Source organism: Talpa europaea, assembly GCF_964194135.1.
Source record: "Talpa europaea genome assembly, chromosome: 9".
Classification (NCBI taxonomy): Eukaryota; Metazoa; Chordata; class Mammalia; order Eulipotyphla; family Talpidae; genus Talpa; species Talpa europaea.
This window is the reverse complement of record NC_140076.1, coordinates 5,974,989-5,996,858: the sequence shown is the minus strand read 5'-3', so window position 1 is coordinate 5,996,858 and position 21,870 is coordinate 5,974,989. Positions and strand designations below refer to the sequence as shown.

Here is a 21,870-nt window from a genome sequence, read left to right as displayed (position 1 = left end):
GACCTTGCAGCAGCAGGCCATGGGCTGCAGCTCTGCCTGGGGATGCTCAGGAGGAGGCTGCTCGCCTCTGGGGTCTCTCTGGGATTCCTGTTGCAGAAACCCTGCTCTGCTCAAGCCTCAGCCCAGACAAGACGTGAAGGAGGGTGGCTGGGTCCCCAGCAAACTGGGTGAGAAGACGAGCTGCTACAAAGCAGTGAAAGTGAACACTGTGTCCCGGGCTTGTCCAGAGCACCAGGAAGGCCCCAGTCGAAGAGGTGGGCCTGTCTCTGGCTTGTGGCCGGCTGGGTGTGGACTCTCCAGGGCGACAGTGACTCTAAGAGCAGTGAGAGGTCAAGAGCCTGGTGATAGCTGCACGGGGTTGCCTAGGACCCTGAACCCCAGAGGCTGCTGGGCAGTGGTTGTTGGCAGAGAGGAAAGGTCCGAGGTGGCTGGGCCTGACCAATTAGGGATCGACGAAGGAGACGGCGATGTAGCGGGTGCCCTTGGTGGTGGGGAGCCCCTCGTGGTAGTGCGTGAGTCGTCCGGGATGCATGAGGGTCCATCCCTTTCGTGGGGCACGTATGGAGCAGTTGTAACGCAGGAACCGACAGCCCCCACCCTGGGAGACAGGAAGTGTCAAGTCCCCCGCCAGCAAAGGGGGCATCCCCCACTGCCACCCATGTTCTCCTCCAAGCCCCCCAAACCAAGCAACCCTCAGCACAGCCCACCTGGGAGGCTTGTGGGGTAACAGCCAGAAGCTGCCCAACATCGACACTCAGCAACACTGAGAGATCAAGAGCCTTGGCGCCCAGGACGCCCTGGGCAAATGTCAGCTACATGGACCCTTCACTAACTTGGTGACCAGCCCGAACCTCAGTTTCCCCTTCTGGAAAAGGAGCATTAAATGCACAGGGTGAGAATTAAATGAGATGATACAAGTAAGTGCTTAGGGCCAGGTCTCTTGGCCTCAGCACTATGGGCATTTTTAGCCTGATGATTTTTTACATTGCGGCAAAATGCACATATCAGGAATTCTACCTGCGTAACTGTTTGTAAGGGCGCGGGCCAGAGGTGCCAAGTGCATTCAGGCTGTCGAGCAGGTAGGGATGGGCCTCGTGGACCCCTGCATCACCACCACGGGGCAGACAATACTCGTCACGGGGAGCTGTCCCCGGCCTCCGTCCACTAGATGCCAGTGGCATCCTCTCAGTTGGGGCAACCAAAAATGTTTTCAGATATAGCCAGAATCACCCAAAAAGCAAAACTGCCCCTAAGGGCCCCTGGTATACTGTAAGCTCTTCATTTCCAGCTTCATTTATAGCACCTGGCAAAGTTATGTCCCAAAAATCTCTTTAAAAATTGTAGCTTAAGGAGTAGATGAGTGAATGCCCAGCTGCCCAGCTGGGCACACCAGCGGCTTCCCTCAGAACCCTGAGGCTCCCAGAGCTGCTCCCTCCCCACCCTTGCATCTTCCTGCTTGAGGCCTCTCTAGCTTCATGCCTGTGCCCAGACCCTGCCAACCCTGAACCTGCTGCTCCCAAAGCAGCCATCTTCCAAGAATGAGGAAAACCCCACACTCCTTATTGCTACCAGCTGTCATTCCTGTGTGCTTACTAGGGGGAAACCATTACCTGGACAATCTCATTTAACTTTCACAAGTTCTGGAAGACACGCTAAGTTTTCCATTAAGACTGGAGGAAATGGAGAGGCTGAGAAATGTGCCTGAGGCCACAGAGCTGAGAAAGGGAGAGAGAGACTGACCCCAACCCTCTGATGCACCTACTCTGCTGTCTCCAGAGCCCTCCCCCTGCTGACAAATTGTGCCCTGCACCCACCACTTCCAGGAAGGACCTGGCACCTTTCTGCTACTCCGGTGCCCTCTGCCTCAACCACACAGAAAACTGCTCACCAGCCAGCCCCCCGGCCGAGGGGTACCCTGCTCACCTCGTAATCCACCCCAACTCGGTTCAGGGCGATGTTGATGGTGAAGGTGGAGGCATCGTGATGTGGCATCAGCGAGGGCTGTTCATCAGGCTTGTAGCGGACAACAAAGGCCAAGTCAAACTGGGCCTGTGCCCCGAGAGAGAAAAGAGATGGGGGTCAAAGAGAGGCCTCCGGGCCAAGGAAAGCAGGGGGTGCAGAGCAGCCCCCCGTCGGGTCTGCTGTCAGCTCTCTGAGAGCAGGTGTGTTCATACTGTGCCCTCCAGTGCCTAGAACAGTGGCTGGCACAGAAAAGGTTCTTGGGGTGGGGTGGGGGGGGCGGAATATGGGGTGGGAGGGAGGAAGAGAGGAACAGTGGGGAGAAGGGAGGAGCAGGATGGCGCGGGGGAGGGAGGGAGGATGGCAGATGCTAATCCCCACAGCTCTTTCTGGCAACAATCCAGGCGGTGATTCCTTGGGAGCAGTGCCCAGGCACACGTGGAGAAACCACCGGAACCGAAAAGCGACTGCGTGAGGCCGGGAGGGCAAAGTCCAAGACAGTCAACAGAAAAATGAGTGATGGAGCCAGAGGAACCGAGGGAAGGAATGGGCACGCTGGGCAGGTATTGGGGGCCTATTCAGTGGGCAGGATTTAAAGACAAAGGGGTGAGGCTAGAGGAAAGAGGCAAGGAGTCCCCCCAGACCTTAGACCCCACGGCCCTGCCCCACGGGAGACGTCATTCCTACTCGTGGACCAACTATCAAGGCCAGGAAGGCATCTCCCTCATCCTCCCCAGGATGCCCACCCTGGTGTAGTAGCCGGGGTAGAGCTTCTCCGTCATCGGGGCAATGTACTCCACCAAGAACTTGTGCCATTCGCGCTCAAAGCTGATCTGGTTCATGTGGATGTCGATGGTCGGCACATTCTCATAGCCCCCCTGGATGCGGTTGTCCTGCAAGTGACCACAGGGGTGGTGGGCAGAGTTCTACAGACAGGCCCCAGATTCCCAGCCCCTGTCTCCACGCCCCTCCCCCTGGCCTGTGCACGCCACAGGGTGAGACTGCAGGTTTTGCAGATGTAGCGAAGTAACTAGTGAGTTGACTCTGGGTTAATCCAAAGGGAGATGGTTCTGGGTGAGCCTGGACCCCTTTAAAGCTGGATCTGGAAAAAGACTCCACCTCCCTCTGGCCTGGAAGAAGCAAGCTGCCTTCAATTCTAAGCAGCCAGGAAATGAACTCTGCCAATGAACTTGAACCAGAACGCTGAGCCTCAGCTGAGATCCCCACCCCAGCAGACACATCCAAGGCAGCTTCTGAGATAGAGCAGAGCACCCCAGCTGGCCACACCTGGACTCCTGACACCAGACACTGGGGGATCTTAAGTGGGTATTGTTTTAAATGTGGGGTCATTCTGTTACACACCATAGAAAACTAATGCATAGGATCGGCTCCAGCACGGGGGCACAAGGATGGCCAGACCCCAGCCAACGACATGGGCTACGCCATTGCTGCATCCTGAGATTAGCTTCGGTCAGCAAAGTATGTAGATGAGGCCACTCACCAGTACCACAGGTAAGTCCAGCTGCCAGGTCAAGGTTAGATGGCTTGAGGCACACAGACCCAAGGGCTCATGGGCCTTCAAAAATGGTGCCTGAATTTCCCAAAGTGAGTGCAGGTGTAGGATTCCTCCTCCAGCCTCTCCCTTCCTCCCTGCCACCTGCTCCGCTGTCAGGTGAACTGGGCACTGACATTGCTTCTGGATGCTTCTTCATCCCACCCTTGCTTATCCCCCCATTCCACACCCAATCTGGGGAAGAAAGGTAAATTCTTCGAATAACAAGCCAGGGACTGAACGCCGGACACCTGCATGTTAAGGTCACTCAACTCACCGGGAAGCAAAGCAGCCCAGGGATGAAGGCGCCAGTCCGGTTTCTCAACCCCTCTACTTCTAAGGGCCCCTGGGCACCCCTGTCAGCACCCCACTTAAAGAGTCCTGCTTGCCAGAAAAGAGCCCAGAAAGTGGGCATGGTGGAGGGCCAGCCACACCCCAAGTCCCACCTTGTTGTCCCCCAGAGACCACTGGCCGTAGTGTTCCATCTCCTCCACCAGCTCGTCACAGGCCGTGTCTGTGAAGATGGGGAACCAGTAGACATCCGGGCAAGGCTGGGGGGAGGGCAGGAACTCAGTCATAGGGGTCCAGGGAGTCCCCACCTCATCCTCCCCTGCCCCCCAGCCTTCGAGGACTGGCTACAGATGGGGTCCTCATGTGTCTGTGCCCACCCCACAGCCTAGTTTGTGGGCCCTCCTGGATGCCTCTGGAGCAGAGGTCTGGCTGATGCTAGATAGACTGAGTGAGCTGCTAGAGGGAGAAGGAAGCATAGAGCTGGCCCTTCAAGCGATGGTTACAGGGCTGCCATGCCAGGAAGGCATGTGGGCATCGAGGGCGCAGAGGCCCATGGGCTGCAGGGGAAGCAGAGACCCTCCTGCTCTTTGCTTCTAACACAGGGGCCACAGTTCAGTTGAAACCACACATTCTATCTCCTGCGTGGGCCTGGGAAGAAGCCCCAGGCCCAGGCCCCAGGTCCTAGTGGAAAGTACCAAGGGGAAGGTGGGGCCATCCCGCTGCCCATTCCCACCCAAGCACTGCCAGCACATAGAAACATGCTGCCCCTCCTGCCCTCCATAGCTAGTTTTATTCCCCTGGCCCCTGGATCAGGTGGCTTTGTTCCCAGAGGGCACCTGGTCCTTACCATCTCCACCAGCTTCCCTGCCAGGGCCTTGGTGTAGTTCTCATGGATGTACTTCTCCTTCCAGTCCTGTGGGGAGAGGGAGGTGGGCGGGGTCCTCAGGCTTGACCGGGCCAGCTGGGGCTCACCCCTTGCTCAACTCCACAGACTGCTCCAAGAAGGGGTTCCTCCCCACAGGCCCCGCACAGTGGTAAAAGGTGTGAGGCCCCTTCTGGTGGCGCAGCGGTTGAGCGCTGGGCTGTGAAGCTGCCCGCAGCCTCTGCAGCGCCAGTTCGTTCCCCGGCTGCTGGCGAGGGTCCCACATGGTGCGCAGACCTCTCCTGCCGCCCACTGCTCCCCTCAGCATTGTATTTCGTCAGTCTGCCTGTTCTGTTCCCCGCTCTGGCTCTGGTGAATTCTCTTACCCTCCTGCGCTTCTGACTGTATCCAGTGCTTGTATAAATAAATAAATAAATCTTTAAAAAAAAAAAAAGGTGTGAGGCCCCAAAGGTTGAGAGGCTCAAGACACAGCCATGGGCCACAAACCCTGGCCTGGCTCCTCCTCCACTAGATGGTGTTGTCTCTCTGACCCTAACCCCAGCCTCACCGGGACCCAGCCCTAACCTCTCCTTACCGAATCCTGCATGACAAGCCCCCTGGGCCTCAGGGCGGCAGGTGTCCTGTGGGATCCCAGCCATTCCTATCCCTGCCCACCCACCAGGGTCTCACCTCGGGGTTGCTGAACACTTCCCAGAGGTCGTTGTGGAGGTGGGTGGTCTGGTAGTTGTCCAGGGAAAGCAGGTGGCCAAAGGTGTGCCGGTTGGTCAGGAACATGAACACATCCTGGGAGAGCAAGGCAGGATAGAAGAGACCTGTTCCCCTCCCCTCCATACCCCCACATTGGGGGCCTGGCTCCAGCCTCCTCTGTCCCCGAAGTTCAAGTTCACAAGACCAGGGACAGATTTCTCCGGTTCCCTGTACAGTCTAGTACTGGGATGCAATCCAGGACGGCTTCCTGGAGGATGGAGCAGGGCATGAAAGAACAAAGGCATAAAAGACAAGGCTGCTGTTCTGACCCTGAAGTTTGGGGCATGGGAGAAATATTACCATGCTGTCCTATTTTTGAAAATAATCACAAAAAGACAGGGGGTACCATGGGGAGACAGGGTAAGGATGTCTCCTGGGCATATTACATTCAGATGGAAAGTTCATTGAAAACTGGATCAGCTAAAATGATCCCACAGACCCCTGAGGACTGGCCCCCTCGTCCAGTGCCCCTTGGGTCTCACCTGGCCCTGGCGATTTTTGAGCAAACCCACTGGGATCCCAGAAGCTCCAGGCCCAATGGTGACCGGCGGCCCCCAATGCCAGCCCTGGGCTTCCTCTGACTGCCCAGCCCCGCTGACCTGCTGCCGAATGTTGGCGCAGAAGGACATGTCGGCGTCCAGTTTGCTGTGGTGGAACAGGTCCACCTGCTGCAGCTCAGCCCGCAGGGCACTGCCCTTGATCAAATAGACGTTTGAGATGTAGGGCACATTCCAGACACCACTGAGGGAGAGAGAAGATGGAAGGGTCATGCACTGGCATGAGGGGTCATGGGCTGGGGGTCTGGAGTCAGATAGAGAGGGGGGTCACAAGCTGGAAGGGCATGATAGTGCTAATTGCCCCCCCCCATGACATGGGCTCAGGTAATTGTGAGGAAATTCTGCATGTCTGACCTTGGTCTTTCTTGCTTCAGGTTAGACAGGAAATTGAGGACAACAGCACGGGAATTTGGAGGAGGGAGTTGCAAGGCAGGAGGGAGACAGATGAGGGTGCCCACCCCGGTACTCACATGCGCCGCCCCTGCACAATGTCCACATAGTCCTCAGAGCGGGCGTAGTAGCCATCGGCACTCAGTGCCCCCCAGAAGTTCGACCACAGCCTCCCGTGGCGGGTCATCAGCGGGGCAATGACATTCCTGCAGAAGGGAGCACCTCAGTGGGAGCCCTGCCTGCTGGGAGTCGGGAGAGACCTAACTAGGTAGGGCAAGGGGAGGGTATTATCTTTCAGCCTGCATGCAGAGCAATCCTGGCACCTTGCTGGCCAGGCTGGAGGGGGACTGGCCCATGTGGTATCATGCAGGGTAGGGGGACCTACCCCACAGGGTAGCCAGGGAGTGGCAGGAGGAAGGTGGGACCATCCCACACCCAGACTAGGTTGCCAGGCTGGGCAAGCCCAGGTGGAAGAGGAGGCAGAGGCGGAGCATCAGGCAGAGGAGGGGCTCCCACCCTGGGCCAGCCCACCCCCAGCCTCACTTGTTCTGCTCGATCAGCAGTCTCAGGGCTTTGGGCTCGGTCAAGGCCACATCAGCATCCACGCCGAAGTAGTAGGTGCAGCCACGGTCCTGTCGGCACAAGTCTCTGCAGAAGAAGGGGTGTGGTGGGCGGAGGGGAGCAGATGCAGGGTCAGAAGGGCTGGGCTCTGATGTTAGAATCCCCACCCAGGACCCCGCTGATACCCCAGCAGCTGCCCTCTGCACTCCCACCTACCCCTGTCATCACCAGGTCTTTATAGAGGCCAGGCGAGCCCTAGGTGGGTTGGCCCAGCAGCCTCCAAGGTCCCTTCTAACTGCAAGACCCAAACCCCAGGTTACAGGGTGAGCTCTCAAAGCCCACAGGGCCCAGGAACCCCAGTGCTGGGGGATAGCGTGGCCCACAGACAGGTTCCTAGACTGCCTGGCACTGGGATTAAGCTGGTTCTGCCTTTCCGGAGGGGGTTTGGTAACTTGTGCCAGAGCCTCAAAGATGTATTTCATTGCTCTGATCCAAATTCAGCCCACTGCCTGCTTTCAGATGGCTCTGGAGCTAAGGATGGTTTTATATTTTTAAATGGCTGGGGAATTAAAAAAAAAAAAAGAACATGTGCAAATTATATGAAATTCAGATTTGGCCGTCCATAAACAGTTTTCACTGGTGCTGTTGCAGCAGAGCTGAGTGGGAATCAGCAGAGGTATTAGCCAGTCCCGGAGAGAGGCGTGCTGACTTCCGCCTGGGTGGTCTCACACTACAAGCTGCTTGTTTGTTTTAATAATAAAGGGGGGGGGTAATCGACATGTCTCCAAATCTCATGTGTATCTACTTCTGGTCCATCTGATTTGCCATCTGAACCCAAGGGGGCTGCTGAGTCCCTCCCCACCTCCAGCTCCTAGGTACAGGACAGGGAGGGTTCCCCATTTGACAGATGGGGACACTGAGGCCCAGAGGAACTTGCTGGAGACCCCAGAGAATGTCTGAACTTTGCCTGGTGCTCCTAATACCACGGCCTCTCTGCTAGCAACAGAGAAAGCCGCAGCCCCCACTGGTCCCCAACTCACATGCCCATGTTCCTGGCATCCGCGTTCGACACCCGCACCTCAGGGCCCACCAGTTTCACAGAGCGGTACTGGTCACCGTGCTCTGCCAGGAAGTCCTCCACCTGGGCCTTGTGGTGTTGTTCCTGGGGGGCAGAGGGCGGGGGCACGGTGCTGAGGATGGGGATACTGATGCCACCCCATGGACACCTCTGCTACTGCAGGCCGCGCCCCTTCGTTGCTGGCACAACCTGGCTATTATTGCTTTCCTATCTCCAGACCTCTGCCCATGCCAGACCTCAGGCCTGGAGCGCCCCCCTCTGGCCATCCTGTGACTGTCCCCCTGGCCAGGTCAGCCCCGCAGGCCTCTCAGAGCTTCTGTCACCAAGACAGCAGGCCCCGCACACAGGATTATGGATTTGCTGGACTGGGCGTGGCCCAGGGGCTGCTTTGTCACCGAACATTCCAGGTGATCCTTGGAAACAATGAAAAACAATAGTCCACATCCAGTACCTGCCTGCAGAAGAGGAAAGGGGAGGTTTACAAATGAAATCAGGGTCCTCAGCTAATCTCCCAGCTCTACCGGGATTAGCCCCATGGCCCTCAAGCCAGGGCCCTCACCTGCCTCAGCTTCAATTTTCCCCCTTGTAAGGCAGGAGAGGACCATGCCTCTCTCACAGGTCACTGCCAAGAGCCGAAAAGTCAAATGGAGCACACAGTAGGTCCTCCAACACTGCCTGGGACGTTTTCTTTTTCTGCACAAAGCCACAGTTCGTGAGTGTGCTGTCCGATGTCCCCAGGGGAGCTGCAAGCCTCCCCAGGGGCAAGGCCTAGGGTCTTCTCCTATCTCCCTGTAGCGTCTGCACAGCTGAGAGAATGGATGTCTGTGACACAGGCAGAGACAGAGCCAACGGGTGCAGACAGTTGGTGGGGAGGTCCCCCCGAGAGGAGGAAGCTGAGAAGACTTTAAATAAAACAAAGAACCTGGACGGAGAGGCAGAATCTGGAATGTATCTGGCCTCCCAGGTGGAGAAATCAGTACACAGAAGCTGAGAGGTGGGGTTTTATCTCCCTAGGGAGACAGGCAGGAAAGGAGCTAGGGAAGCTAATTGCAGGCCTGCTCCCCACAAATCACAGGCCTCCAGCACCCCCAGCCTGCCCCAGTTCCCTGGAAGACACGTCAGGAAAGAAAACAATTTGACTATCCTTCTATCAAATCAGGCAGGACTGACTGGGACAGGGAGAAAGTGAGATATTGATAATAAAAAATGTGTCTTGGCCTCTGCCCAAAGCTGCCAGCACAGGGGTCCTGAAGCCCTTGTCATTGCCCAGGTGACAGAAGTGTCTTTTGTTCCAAGAAGGTGACTCTCAGTGGCTCCTGGGTGTGGCTGGTCAACAGAATCACCAAGCTGTGATTAGATACTTGGAATTTTCGGCCCTGCCCACCATTCTGTTGAGAAGGGAGAGAGGCCAGAGTGGAGTCAAGGGTCCATCAGGCCTACGTGCAGAAGCCCCTGCAAATCCCCAAAGGACGGGCTTTGGAGAGCTGGGGTGGGGGTGGGGGGCTGGGCACACCGAGGAGCTGGGATGGGACGAGCCAGGAGAGGCCGTGGGAGCTGTGCCCACACACCTCTGCTTCATTACTGGCCGTTCCTGAATTATCTCTTTATAATAAACCAGTGATCCAGTGAGCAAAATGTTTCTGAGTTCCATAAACTGCTCGCAAATTAATCGAACCCAAAAAGGAGGTCGTGGGGCCCTCTGGTTGGCCAGAGACACAGGGAACAACCTGGGCTGGCAAGTGGCATGTCCGGTGCAGGTGGGGGCCCGGGGGCAGCCTTCTAAGACTGAGCCTTTAACCTGTGGGCGCTGCCACCATCTCCACCGTCAGTCTTGAGTTGAATTCTTGGACACCCTGCAGGCTGTGTAAAGCTTGATGTATGGTAGGGAAATTCACCCCATTGGAAACTGTTCTCAACGTACCCAAAGAGACTAACAGTGACATGGCCGTGCTAAGAGACCTACTATGTGCCGCACATTCTTCTATGTGCTTTATGCAGCGACCTGTTTAGCCCCAGCAGCAATTCTCTTTGGCAATACTATTACGATCCCTATTGCAAAGATGATCAAACTGAAGCAGAGAGGGGTCAAGGAACAAGCTCAAGGCCACACAGCCCATAGAAGGGGCGGTGCTGGGACTCAAAGCCAGCCTGACTCCAGAGTCAAGGCAGTAATTTGGGCTGCAGCCCACCGCCTACTTCCACGTGGCCTGGCTGACCTGGTTAGGTCAGTTTCTCAGAGGTGTCAAGCCGCACGCCCACCCTCCACGCACACACCACTCACGTGGTTGTGAATGAAAAGCCGCATCTGCTTTCGGGGATAGTGGAGGCGCAGGAGCCGCTGGAAGAACAGGGACAGGAACGGCGTGGGCTGTTCAATAAAAACGCCGACCAGGACGACGGGCAGCGCTTCTTCCTGCACAGGGAGAGGACGGCTCAGGCGTCTGGCAGTGCCCAGCCACTGCCCAGCTGCTGAGTCCCTAGGGCAGCTTGAGGGAGCCAGAGGCAGAGGTGGTGTGTGGACTTCACCAGGAAGGGGCCTGGGCTGGGAAGCTCCAAGCAGGGGGTGTCCCTGCCCGGCTGGGAGCAGCAGAAGCCCAGCGTCCAAGCAGGGGGCCAGGGACGGTTTCTCAGCAAGTGGCTGGTGTGGGGTTTAGAGTGAGTCATAAATGAGGAGGTTCATGCACTGGGGCAGGAGCTGCAGAAGAGCCTCAAGGACTTGACAGAAGGCACTGGAACTTAGGCATCTGTGGGAAGTGGGAGCCACATGCAGTCTGAAGCTTCCGGGAGGTGACCCCTTTATCTCCCACCAAAGACAATAGCCACTTGCTGACTCTCCCGCCCCTCCCCACCAGGGGAAGGAGACCCCAGCGTCGCAGCCTCACCCCGATGCCCTTGAGACTACGCAGGCCCTCGTCACACACAGAGCAGCCCGTCTCGAAAGTCCAGAAGCGCGGGATGTAGTTGCCCAGGTAGTTCAGCTGAAGCTGTTGGAGAGGTAGGATCTGAGCAGGGGCCGGCGGACCCCACCCACCAGCACCCGGTCACACCTCACTGGGCCAGGACAGGAGCGGGGAGGGGCACCATGTCTTCATTGTGGGTAGGTCTTGAGAAGAATGTTCTGGCCCTCTGGAGAGCAATACTGCTGGGGGGGGGGGGAGGGGATTCCTTCCTCTTTGAATCTCCTAGGCGCTTGTAAAATGCAGATTTCTGGGCCCCACACCCTCAGAGATTGCAACCCAGGGGCTCTCGGTAGAGTGAGGCAATCGGCATTCACATGCTCCCTTCCTCCGTGGGGCCCAGCATCACGGGGCCCAGCAGGCTGGGCGGGCATCACTGTCAACCAGGGTCAGGGATGGAGGTGCAGGTGTGAGGTCAGAGGCTGCCAGCGGGACCTGCGTGGGTGGCTCTGGCCTCAAAGAGAAACTACGGGGCTGCTGGAGAAGTAGAATTGGGCTCTGGCCCCTCCCCTCGCCCCCCAGGTTGGGGCCCTTCCCTACCTTAGTGGGCCCATTGCCATGAATCAGGACGGGGAGGGTGTCGTAGGCCAGGTTCCGGGCTCTTACGTGGCCTTTTTCAAATTTGAGCACAACCTCATCTGGGAGTGAGAAAGCAACGCCCTGCATCAGACCCACAGGCCAAGTGGAGGGGCTGACAGGCCGGGCTCATGTCCTCGCTCCCCAGCAGCAGGGTGTGGTCTGGGAAGGCACTTTACTCCTCTGAGCCTAAGTTTCCTCCTCTGTCAAGTGCAGGTGAGAGTGGGAGGATTCTGTGTCCAGAAACACTTGGCACCTGCCTGGCACGTGTGACCATGGCCTCCAAGGCCGCCCCAGCTATTGCCTGTGACTGCTCATCAGAGCTGGAGGGGGGATGGGAGAAGGTGGTGTCCTAAATCATCCCAGCTTCACACACCCTCGGAGAAGCCCCAGGGACAGGGGCTGGGAGGGGGTCTCAGGGCCCTGAGAATATGTGAGGGTGATTCAGCCCTAGTGAGAGCCCTCTCACGGCATGACCCCATTCATCTGCACGAAAGACATGGGGTGGGAAGCAGCCTGTGGGGCAGTTATGGGAGGCAGAGGGGTCTTTCCAGCCCAGAAGCCTCTGAAGATGCTGGGAGGCCTGTACTGGTGGGTGGTCGTGGGGCGGAGTCCCCCTGTGCAAGCTCCTGGCCTGCCCCTGGGGTGGTTAGGACCCAGCTTCTTCTCTGAGGTTCTTGTGCTTCCAGAAACCACAGGCAAAAGGGTGGGAGGTTTCCTTCCTGGGAAAGGAACCTTAGGTTGTTTCAGCTTCTCAAAGGGGTCCCCAGAAAATCACCCATCAGTGATCGGCTCCAACATCTCTTTTCTAAAGATGAAGCTTGAGGGGTGTGTGTGTGTGTGTGTAGTGTGTATGTATGTGTGCATGTATGCAGTGTATGCATGTATGTGTGTGCGGGTGTTTTTTGTGTGTACATATGTGCATGTGTGTAGTTGTGTGTGGCTATATGTGTATGAGACTTGCTTGAGGTCACCCAGCAAGAGCATGGCAAAGCAACATCACCACCAGCTATGACGGGGACAAGCCCCAGAGCAGGTTTCAAAGGCCATTCTTTGCTTCCAAAGTCATCCATTGCCTCCCTGCCAGCTCAGTGCCAACCCTCAGCGCCCTCCACCCCTTATCCCCCCCAAGCCTCACCTGGGAGGTGGGAGGGCAGGGGAAGGAGGTGAAGCAGCCTCCCAGGGCTACAGGGCAGGGCCAACTACCTGCTGTGCGTATGGCCTGGCACCCCCTCCAGGTTGAGCAGCTGCCCCTCCTGCCTTGGTATTCCCCAGAGTCTGTGGACTGACTTTGTGGCCCACTATTCTCATCCCCCGGAAGACACACAGTTCTCCTCTAGGCTATCCTGATGGCCTCTGGGGGCTAAGGATGGGGCAGGCAACCTCCAGCTCAAGGGCAGAGAGAGCCAGCCTGGTTCTCCTGCTTGGGCTCAGGCCCAGCTTGGAATCCTCATCTCCGTCTAACCACCCCTCTCAGGATCCCCTGTCCATAGGGGCAGCTCACCCAAGGCTCCGTCTAGGTTCTGGAAGATACGACAGCGGTGGTCCAGGGTGATATTGATTTGATCCTGCAGGAGAGAGGGCAGGGGCTGCAGCAGGGACACACCCTGGCAGAGGACTCCACTGTGCCAGGAGCACCTGCCCTCCAACCTCTGCTACTTTCCTTCCCCATACCCGCTTTGCCAGCTTACACCAGGGCAACTGGGGGTACCGGAAGGAAGCTCCACCCAGGGCTTCAGGCCCAGGCAGGCTGCTCCCAGGGCAACCGGGCGCACCCTCTGCCTCTCACCCTCTTCTCGGGGTCCAAGAAGACCTTCGTGTAAAAGAGCTGGTCACTGTCGCTGTCCAGGCCCTCCCACTCGGCCACCAGTTTGCTGAGGTTGGGGGCATAACCGATGAAGCCTGCATTGGCAGGGGAGACACAGACAGACACTTAGTTTCTGGCCTCAAGGTCAGGGGTCTCTTCCCAGCCTCTCCTCATGGACCCCCCACTTTCACCCCCAGTGCTGCGTCCCCTTAGAAGTCCCCCTAGATGAGTGGAGCAGCTAGAAGTAGAGCCCGTTAATGCCTCTTGGTTCTCAGCTGGTCCAAAGAGAAAGACCAACAGTGCGCACTGAAGGGCACCAGCTCAGTGCTGGGCACAGGCAGTGAACGAAGGGATGAGACCCCCCTGGAGAGCAGGGCGCTGGGACACAGGCTTGGGAGCGCTCTTCTACAGTTATCTTGAATATATAGGTCTAGGAAACCTGACCTAGAGAAGGGCAAAGGCCAAGGCCACACAGTGTTTGGGGGCTCGGAGGGGAAAGCCCACACAGAGCACCCCAGCCACGGTGCCTGCTGGTGAGAGAAGATGGAGAAGGTGGGGAGCCATGGGGGGGGAGGCACCCCAAGGGACGCTTGAACACCCGGGCTAGGGCCAGGCCATCTGGCTGTGCTAACTTTCTCGGCCAACAGGGAAGAGTGGCTGCCAGGGCGGGGCCCCCTTCAAGGCTGATAGAGGCCTGCGGATTTGATTCTCCAGGTGATGGGAAGCCACTGAGTGACGTGAGTGGGTCTGCATCTGGCTGCTGGACAATGGACTAGAAGGAGGAGAGGCTGGTAGGGCAGTTAGGAGGCAAGTGCAGACAGCAAGGAGCAGGTGGGTGGGGTGTGGACACAGAGGGAGTTTCCGAGACCTTCTGAGAACATGACTCCCATATGCGCTGGGAGGGGAGGGGAAGGCAAGGGAGGACCCGGGACTTCCGGTTTTGTCCTGTATGGATGCATGGCTGCTGGCGAGGTGAGGAGGAGCGGGGAGCCTGGGTCAACCCGGGACATCCTGTGTGTGGGACCTGACAGCTCCATGGACATCCAGCAAGTGGATCCTCATGAAGGCAGAGGATGGAGCTCGCCGCCTCTCCACACACTCCACACCGGGCTCCTCACCTCCTGAGCCCAGGAACCGCTTGCCATCAGATACCGCTGGGTACTTGGCCTCCAGCCTGCGGTCGGGGTAGATGAGCTCCTCCGCCGAGAAGACCACCTGGCTCCTGGCCTGCCGGAACTTCCTCAGGAGCTCTCGAGGCCCAGATGCAAACACCACGTCATAGCTGTGGCCAGAGGGAGAAGCCCAGAGGGCAGGGGTGAGGAGGGAAGAGCCGGGCAGGGGTGAGGAGGGGGGGGGCGGAGTGAGCACTAGGAATGACCACAGTTTGGGACTGGATCTGCCCAGTGTCCCCAGCCCTGCCCACTGTGTCTCTACTCCCACCCTGGGCAGAGAGAGGGTCCCCAATCCAGTGCCCTTCTCAGCTCAAGGCAGGGTTAACCACACCTGGGCAGGATCCCTGCTCATCTTTTCACCAGGAATGTGAATGGACTAACACTAGGGGGGTCTTTCCTGGGGTCCACAGACCCCTGAAAACTGCAGGCAATCTTAGCTAGAGTGATCCCCCTCACCCCCAATGTCCAGAGAGGGCCTCCTTTTAGAATATTCTCTCAGCCAAGAGGCACCGCCCAGGAAGCCCCCAGCCACCCACCTGTCTGTGAAGAGAATGACCAGGTTCTCCTTGTCCGCGTGCTTCTCCAGAGCTTTCTTCAGCAGCCGCACCTTCAGACCTCCGCCTGCCGACAGCTCCTTCCCAGGCCAGTCCTCCCCCAGGCCCAGTGACTACAGAGAAAGGCCCCTCAATGTAGGCTGTTGGTGAAGAACTATCTTGCCTGCGCCATATCCACCCCCTGCCTGAGCAGTGAACATCTTTGCCTCTGTCTGTCCAGCACCTCCCCTTGTCACAGTGGGAAAAATCCTCCATAAGATGTGTGAGGAGGGGACTCCTAGATGGTCATGGGAGCTTGATGGCCAATCAGAACGTCCCAACCCTCGTGCCCACCCCCACACCGACAGATCCATCGGAGTCCTCCCTGGGTCTGCTCTGTTAAAATGAAGGAAAGGCTATTTTGTGGTTACCCCAGAGAGAGAACATGCCTGCAAGAAACAGGGCCTAGAGATGGAAAGATAAAGCCCCGAGCCTGCTGCTTGAACTCCTAGGTCCAGCTATGCCTGAAGCAGTCCTCTACCTCAACCCTCATTCACGTGAGCTGATGACTCTTTCTGGTTAATGTCATGAGACTGCAAGCTATGTGGGCAGTGACGTGGCTGGTCTTGTCCATCATTCTACCCTCAGTGCCTTCCACTCTTTCTGACACAAGGACCATTCGACACACTCAGCTAAATGGAGGAATGGCTCCCCGCAGGGCTCAGCCCCAGGGCCTGCACACAGAGGCAGGTGGGGCATTAGCCTGTGTTTCTTCAGAGCGGTGTTTCTACAGGTGAGATCTCCCAACTATGGCCCTCCCAAAATCCCCTGGGGGGAGCTGGGCCAATGCTGACTCCTGGGCCCTTTAAACCAGCCACACACCCACGTCAGCCTCCTGAGCTCTGACGCTGAACACCTCCACCTAGGTCTCCAGTCTCATCGTCTCCCCATCCCCACCTCCCAGACTTCGCTTAAGCTCCTCTCCCGCTTGCTTCTCCTAACTCAGCCTCATCTGTCAGACTTTGAGAAGTTTCCCTGGGGCCCCAAGACAGTTAGGAAACTGGATTCCCCACCACCCACCCCACCCTCAGGGTCTTACTCAGGGAGCCTCTTACCTGAATCTTGTAGTTGAAGAACTGGGCTGAGCGCTTGAAGCGTCGGAAGCCCTCGGTCTCCTGCGTGGCCACCGTGAGGACTAAAAGGTTGTCTAGGGACAGAGAAGGGCGGGGGTGGGGGGCAGTGAGGGGATAGGAATGGAGGATGCAGGTAGGAGCGAGCCACAGCTTCAAGTCAACCCACTACAGGCAACCAACCTAAGATGGCTCAGCTGGTTACTACAGAGCAGGGACGTGGGTCTCCCCACCCCTCCCCAGGGCTCCAGCTACCTGGTATCTGACTGCCACGGAAGGAAGCCACTGGAACAGAGGCTTCTGCACCTGGCATGTGGGACTGGGTCTCTGGGGCTATTAGGTGGCCCGACCTCCATAGAGACAGGAATAGAGGGAGGATGTGCCCCAAATGCTGAGCTCCAGCAGGGCCTCTTCTGGCCAATGCTGGACATTAACCCCGGGGACAGGCACAGGCTGATTTATCCCAACAGTCTCCCTTGCTGAGCCCTGGTTTCTTCCAACTCCGTGAGAACCAATGAGAATCGGGCAGGAATGGGAGCCAACCCGAAATCCTGACCTTTGGCCAGAGCAGCTGTACAACTTTTTAGCAAGGGACCTCTCTTGGGCTGTGCGGTGTGGGTTCACCTCTGCAAGAGAACTTGCTGGAAACAGCAACCCCAGACAACATTTCTGGAAGGCCGGGGACAGGTGCTCTCAGATCAGATTTTGAGGCTGTGTTCTCTAGAAGGGAAGGCTCTGTTGCTGGACCACCTCATCAGATTCCCAGCTCTGCTCCTTACCAGCTGAGTGATCTGAACCAAGTCCCTGCTCTCTCTGAGCTTCGGCTTCCCCTTGTAAAATAGGGAGACAAGAACCTACCTCCCGGGGCTGCTGGATGAATTAAATGATCGGGTGTGTAAATCATAGCTGGGCGCTGGCACACACTAGTGCTATTACTAGTGCTGACTAGTGAGAAGCAAGCTCCTCGCTGTGGCACTCGAGAACCTTCCCTCCATAGGCCCAGGTGCCCTCTCACCCCCTCTGTGAGTGGGCCCTCCTCCAGCCGGGGTTCTGGCCTAGCCAGGGGTCTGGCCCTCTTACCACAGCTCCTTCTCTCTAATTTTTCTGCAGGTCCCAGGCTCAGTGACAGTGATCCCTCCCTCGGCCACCACCTCTGAGAAGACTTCTCAGGTTTCTCCTGACCCCGCCTCATCTTTGTTTTCTGGGTGAGCCTTAGTTTTAAGGGGACTGGTGAGCAGACCCACTAGGTAGCCAGGCCAGCAGGTAAGGCCCTCTCACATCCCCACCCCAGGCAGTGGGGCAGAGCTAGAAGAACAAAGGGGTCTGGCTGGGCAGAACCAGCTGAGCTGAGGGCAGGGGCAGCTGCTGGCCCCAGAGCTGGGGGCTGGCGCCAAGGCAGCTGGGCAGGGATTGGTAGGAATCCGCTCCTGGGGCAGAAGCAAGTGGATTCGCTGGGCAGGTGTGGAGAGGGGAGGCCCTACCACCATGCCCTCAGTCCAGGAAGGAGGACTGCTGTGCACACTTGGGGAAAGGCCCCCAACTCCTGCCACCACGGTTCAATTTCCCCTGGAAGCCACCAGCCCCGAGATCCTCTTGGAGCTGCTGGGACAGGAGTGTCACATTTCTCTGGCAGAAAAAGCCAGTGAGTGCAGCGTGTCTGTAAGATTCTGGATTCTCCATTAAGCCAGGCAGCGGGGGAGAGGGGCGTGCTGAGTCTGAGACTCTGTTCTCCAGCTCCTGCTTCCAGAGGAACAGCACAGGATGGTAACCTTGCGTGAACTCTTCCACACCCAGAGTCACCCAGAGTTGGTGCTAAGCACTTCACACATACTAACCTCCTGCTTGACAGTTCAAACAAGGCTCAGAGATGGGGAGAAACTTGCCCACGGGCACCAGACACCTGGACAGGAGCCCCTGCTCCTCACCTCTGCACACACTGCCCAGGCCTGGGACAGTGGCCAGACCGTCGGTATGTCCAGCCGTCTAAGGAAGTTGTCCAGCTGAGGTGGTGACGAGGCCCGGTCCCCCACCCCATCCTCATCCTGTTTGGCCAGTCTTGTTTTCCTGGTTGCTGCCAGGTGTCCGCACTGGGCTGCCCCAAAAGCCTGTGATCCTTGGGCCACACAGGGCTGCCTCTCTCGCCAAGGACCGCACAGGATCCCCTACCTGCCTGCATCTCAGCATCACCAGGGAGGATACAAAAGCCAGATTCCTGGATCCCAGGATCAGATCTGAGATGGGCCCGGGAATCTGGATTTCCCATCCCTACTGACTTTTGATGTCAGCCACAATCGGAAAGCTTTGGTCCAGCCCATTCCCGGGTCCTTGGACTTTGGGCAGGGACCTGGAAGATGGCTGGAGGGTAAATGAAGTTAGTGGGCTTTTCCCGCCCTCCTGCCATTAGCATCTATGACCAGCTCCTGTAGTCTCACACGCACACGTGTAATCATGGACACCTGAGCCTAGGGAACACGGGCACGCGCATATGTTAACTGGGACACCTGCGGCTAGGGGCTATGTGGGAGAGGCCGGACTAGGAGAGAGGAGGCAGCCACAGAAATACTGAGCAAGAGCTGGCCTGTCCCCTGATTCAGCATTAAAGACCTGCAAAAATCCACCAAAGGCTCCAAAGTTACCTTTCATCTGTGACAGCTGACAATGAACCTACCCAGCCTGGATGGTTGCAAAACAATGGGTCATCGCAAAGAACGCAAGGCTTCTTCCCCTCTATGTCACTGCCACAGAGGTTGACATCACCTCTTGACACCCCCATGAAAGCAGTGAACCCAGCCAGCACCCCATTCCCTTGTGCTGCTTGCAAAACTTACTCCTTTCCCTAAAGTGCCACCAAGCCACCTCCTCCAGGAAGCCCTCCTTAATCACACTCCCTTATGTGATCAGTCCTGGTCTGTGCAATCTCGGTTTGCCCAGCAGGTGCAGTCCCAGTGCACACCTGCTCCTTCTCCCTTTACCAGGCCTGGCCCACACCTTGATAACAGCAACTTGACATGAGGCCCAAGCCTGGGGACCTGCCACCTCTTGTCCATCAATTACCTACTTACTATCTACTAGGTGCTTCACCTGGATTACTTTGCCAGCACCCTGAATCCCACACTCTCTACAGGGGTTGCCTCCTGTCCTCTCTGCCCCCTCCCATCACCTGCTGGGGGTCAGGGCACCTGCTGTCTCGTATCAATTTGGTCTTTCCAACTGACCTCCTTGGGCTTCATCGTGGGAAGCTGGAGTTTCTCTCCTGGGATGGTCTGGGTGGAGGGAGCCTACATCAGCAGAGGCAGGTGAAAGAGAAGTCCAGGAGGAAAAGGCTATGATAGGGTTCCTGGGGGTGAGTGGACACAGGCCACAGGCCCTTTGCACATACTACCAGACTAGCACCTCCTTCACTGGAGTTTTTCACCCATCTGACTACCCTGCTGTGATACTTCCAAAAGCAGACAGCACTGACAATGGCCCAACTGGCCAGGCATTGAGCTGAACCTGCCACAGGCCTCATCCATGGGCTCCTATAAGAACTCTAGGGGTGAGGCACTAGGGCCCCACTTTCGCAGGCTAGAAGACCATGCCTCTCAGAGATTAAGCTCCACTGGCTTTAATACCAAGCTTTGGTTGGATAAAACCTGACACAAAGGAAGTACTCAAGAAAAGGGGGTTCCCCTGGTCCAAGGGACTGCTAACTACTCTCTTACCCTCTCTGGTTCCAGTTTCTCTAGGAGGGTGGTTCTAAGGGAATAGGGTGTCATATAGCCTCTTGGGCTCTGCTTTTTGGGGGTTACCCACCCACAGTGTATGCCCTCCTTGGGGCTCACAGACGCTCCCTGGGCAGGCGTGGAGATGACCCACACTGGGACGACTGGGGAGAAGAGTAGCACCCACTCGGGACAGTGGGGCACAGTCTGAAACCCAACCTCCCTGGCGGATGAAGGAGGAGCAGTAGACCTGGAGTCCAGGACAGCCCTGGGCAGTCACTGCACCTTTCTGGGCCTCAGTTTCCTCATGTGCAACCTGAAGACAGTAAGACCCATCTGGCAGGGGGACGGCAGACACAAAAAACAGCTCTGCAATGTGCGTCACCCCCTGCACCCCTATTCTGTAGCAGCAGGGGCCCTCATCCCCAAGGCTGAGAAGGCCAGTGGCTCCCTCCTGGGCTCTGGAACCACATTCACCCGGGGGGTCAATCCTGGTTCCCAGGTCCACAAACTCCGCGGTCTTGGACACACACTCTGGGGCCTCAGTTTGTCAAGCTGGAGAAGGGGGTAACGGAAGGATGCACATGGGGGGTGGATCGGCCTGGGGGTGCCGGCCCAGAGGAAGCGCTCCGTGAATAGCCCCCACTGTCACCACGACCAGCCGGTTACTCACGGGGCCTCCCGGGCTGACCGCTTCAGCTTCCCTGCCTCCCGGCTGCGCGGAGGGGAAGTGATTTCTCAAGGCGCCGGCGAGTCGGCGGACAGTGGGGAACCCCAGGTCCCCAGCGGGCCCGGGCCTCCGGGACAGCAGGTCTGCGGAGGCGGCCCCGGCACGGCCCCCCCCCGCCCGCCCCCCCCCCCCGCCGCCCGCCCCCCGCCGCCCGCGCCTCACCCTCCGGCTCCGCGTCGCCCGCGGCCGCGGCCAGCAGCAGCCCGCCCAGCGCGGCCAGGACCAGCGGGGCCCGCATGGCCGGGTCTGCGGTGTCCGGCGGCTCCGCGGCGCTCGCAGGCTGGAAACTTCGCGACGGGGCCGGCGGTCCCGCTGCCACGCACGGGGCCCGCCCCGGGGGCGGGATCGCGCGCTCCATCCCGCCCCCCGCGCGCCGGGGCCTCTCCCGGCCCGCCCCGGGTCCCGCCGCCCGGTCCTGCCCCGGGTCCTGCCCGGGGTCCTGCCCCGGGTCCTGCCTCGGGTCCTGCCCCGGGTCCCGCCCGGGGTCCTGCCCCGGGTCCCGCCGCCCGGTCCTGCCCCGGGTCCTGCCCGGGGTCCTGCCCCGGGTCCTGCCTCGGGTCCTGCCCCGGGTCCTGCCCCGGGTCCTGCCTCGGGTCCTGCCCCGGGTCCTGCCTCGGGTCCTGCCCCGGGTCCCGCCGCCCGGTCCTGCCCCGGGTCCTGCCCGGGGTCCTGCCCCGGGTCCTGCCTCGGGTCCTGCCCCGGGTCCTGCCCCGGGTCCTGCCTCGGGTCCTGCCCCGGGTCCTGCCTCGGGTCCTGCCCGGGGTCCTGCCTCGGGTCCCGCCCCGGGTCCTGCCTCGGGTCCTGCCCCGGGTCCTGCCCCGGGTCCTGCCCCGGGTCCTGCCCCGGGTCCTGCCCTGGGTCCTGCCCCGGGTCCTGCCCCGGGTCCTGCCTCGGGTCCTGCCTCGGGTCCTGCCTCGGGTCCTGCCCCGGGTCCTGCCTCGGGTCCCGCCTCGGGTCCTGCCCCGGGTCCTGCCCCGGGTCCTGCCTCGGGTCCCGCCCCGGGTCCTGCCCTGGGTCCCGCCTCGGGTCCTGCCCCGGGTCCCGCCTCCGGGTCCTGCCTCGGGTCCTGCCCCGGGTCCTGCCCTGGGTCCTGCCCCGGGTCCTGCCCCGGGTCCCGCCGCCGGGTCCTGCCCTGGGTCCTGCCCCGGGTCCTGCCCCGGGTCCTGCCCTGGGTCCTGCGCCGGGTCCTGCCCCGGGTCCTGCCCTGGGTCCTGCCCCGGGTCCTGCCGCCTTCTCCGGGGCC

General features: G+C 58.8%; 1 protein-coding gene across 2 annotated transcripts; it reads right to left on the bottom strand.

Annotated features, from left to right (window-relative positions):
- Nucleotides 1-442: 442 nt before the first annotated feature.
- On the bottom strand, nucleotides 443-20,865 carry PLOD1 (procollagen-lysine,2-oxoglutarate 5-dioxygenase 1; the record flags this gene model as incomplete). Of its 2 annotated transcripts, XM_084243410.1 has the most annotated exons (20): nucleotides 443-598; nucleotides 1,924-2,049; nucleotides 2,706-2,852; nucleotides 3,958-4,062; nucleotides 4,650-4,715; nucleotides 5,355-5,468; nucleotides 6,032-6,173; nucleotides 6,460-6,585; nucleotides 6,923-7,027; nucleotides 7,981-8,102; nucleotides 10,300-10,431; nucleotides 10,901-11,002; nucleotides 11,516-11,613; nucleotides 13,056-13,119; nucleotides 13,341-13,453; nucleotides 14,477-14,640; nucleotides 15,067-15,197; nucleotides 16,179-16,270; nucleotides 19,409-19,456; nucleotides 20,790-20,865. In XM_084243410.1, the coding sequence occupies 20 exons, from the start codon at nucleotides 20,863-20,865 to the stop codon at nucleotides 443-445; spliced, it is 2,229 nt and encodes a 742-aa protein (XP_084099536.1). The 2 variants fall into 2 exon arrangements, with proteins under 2 accessions (XP_084099536.1, XP_084099537.1); XM_084243411.1 differs by lacking the exon at nucleotides 19,409-19,456.
- Between the last annotated feature and the right edge of the window lie 1,005 nt (nucleotides 20,866-21,870).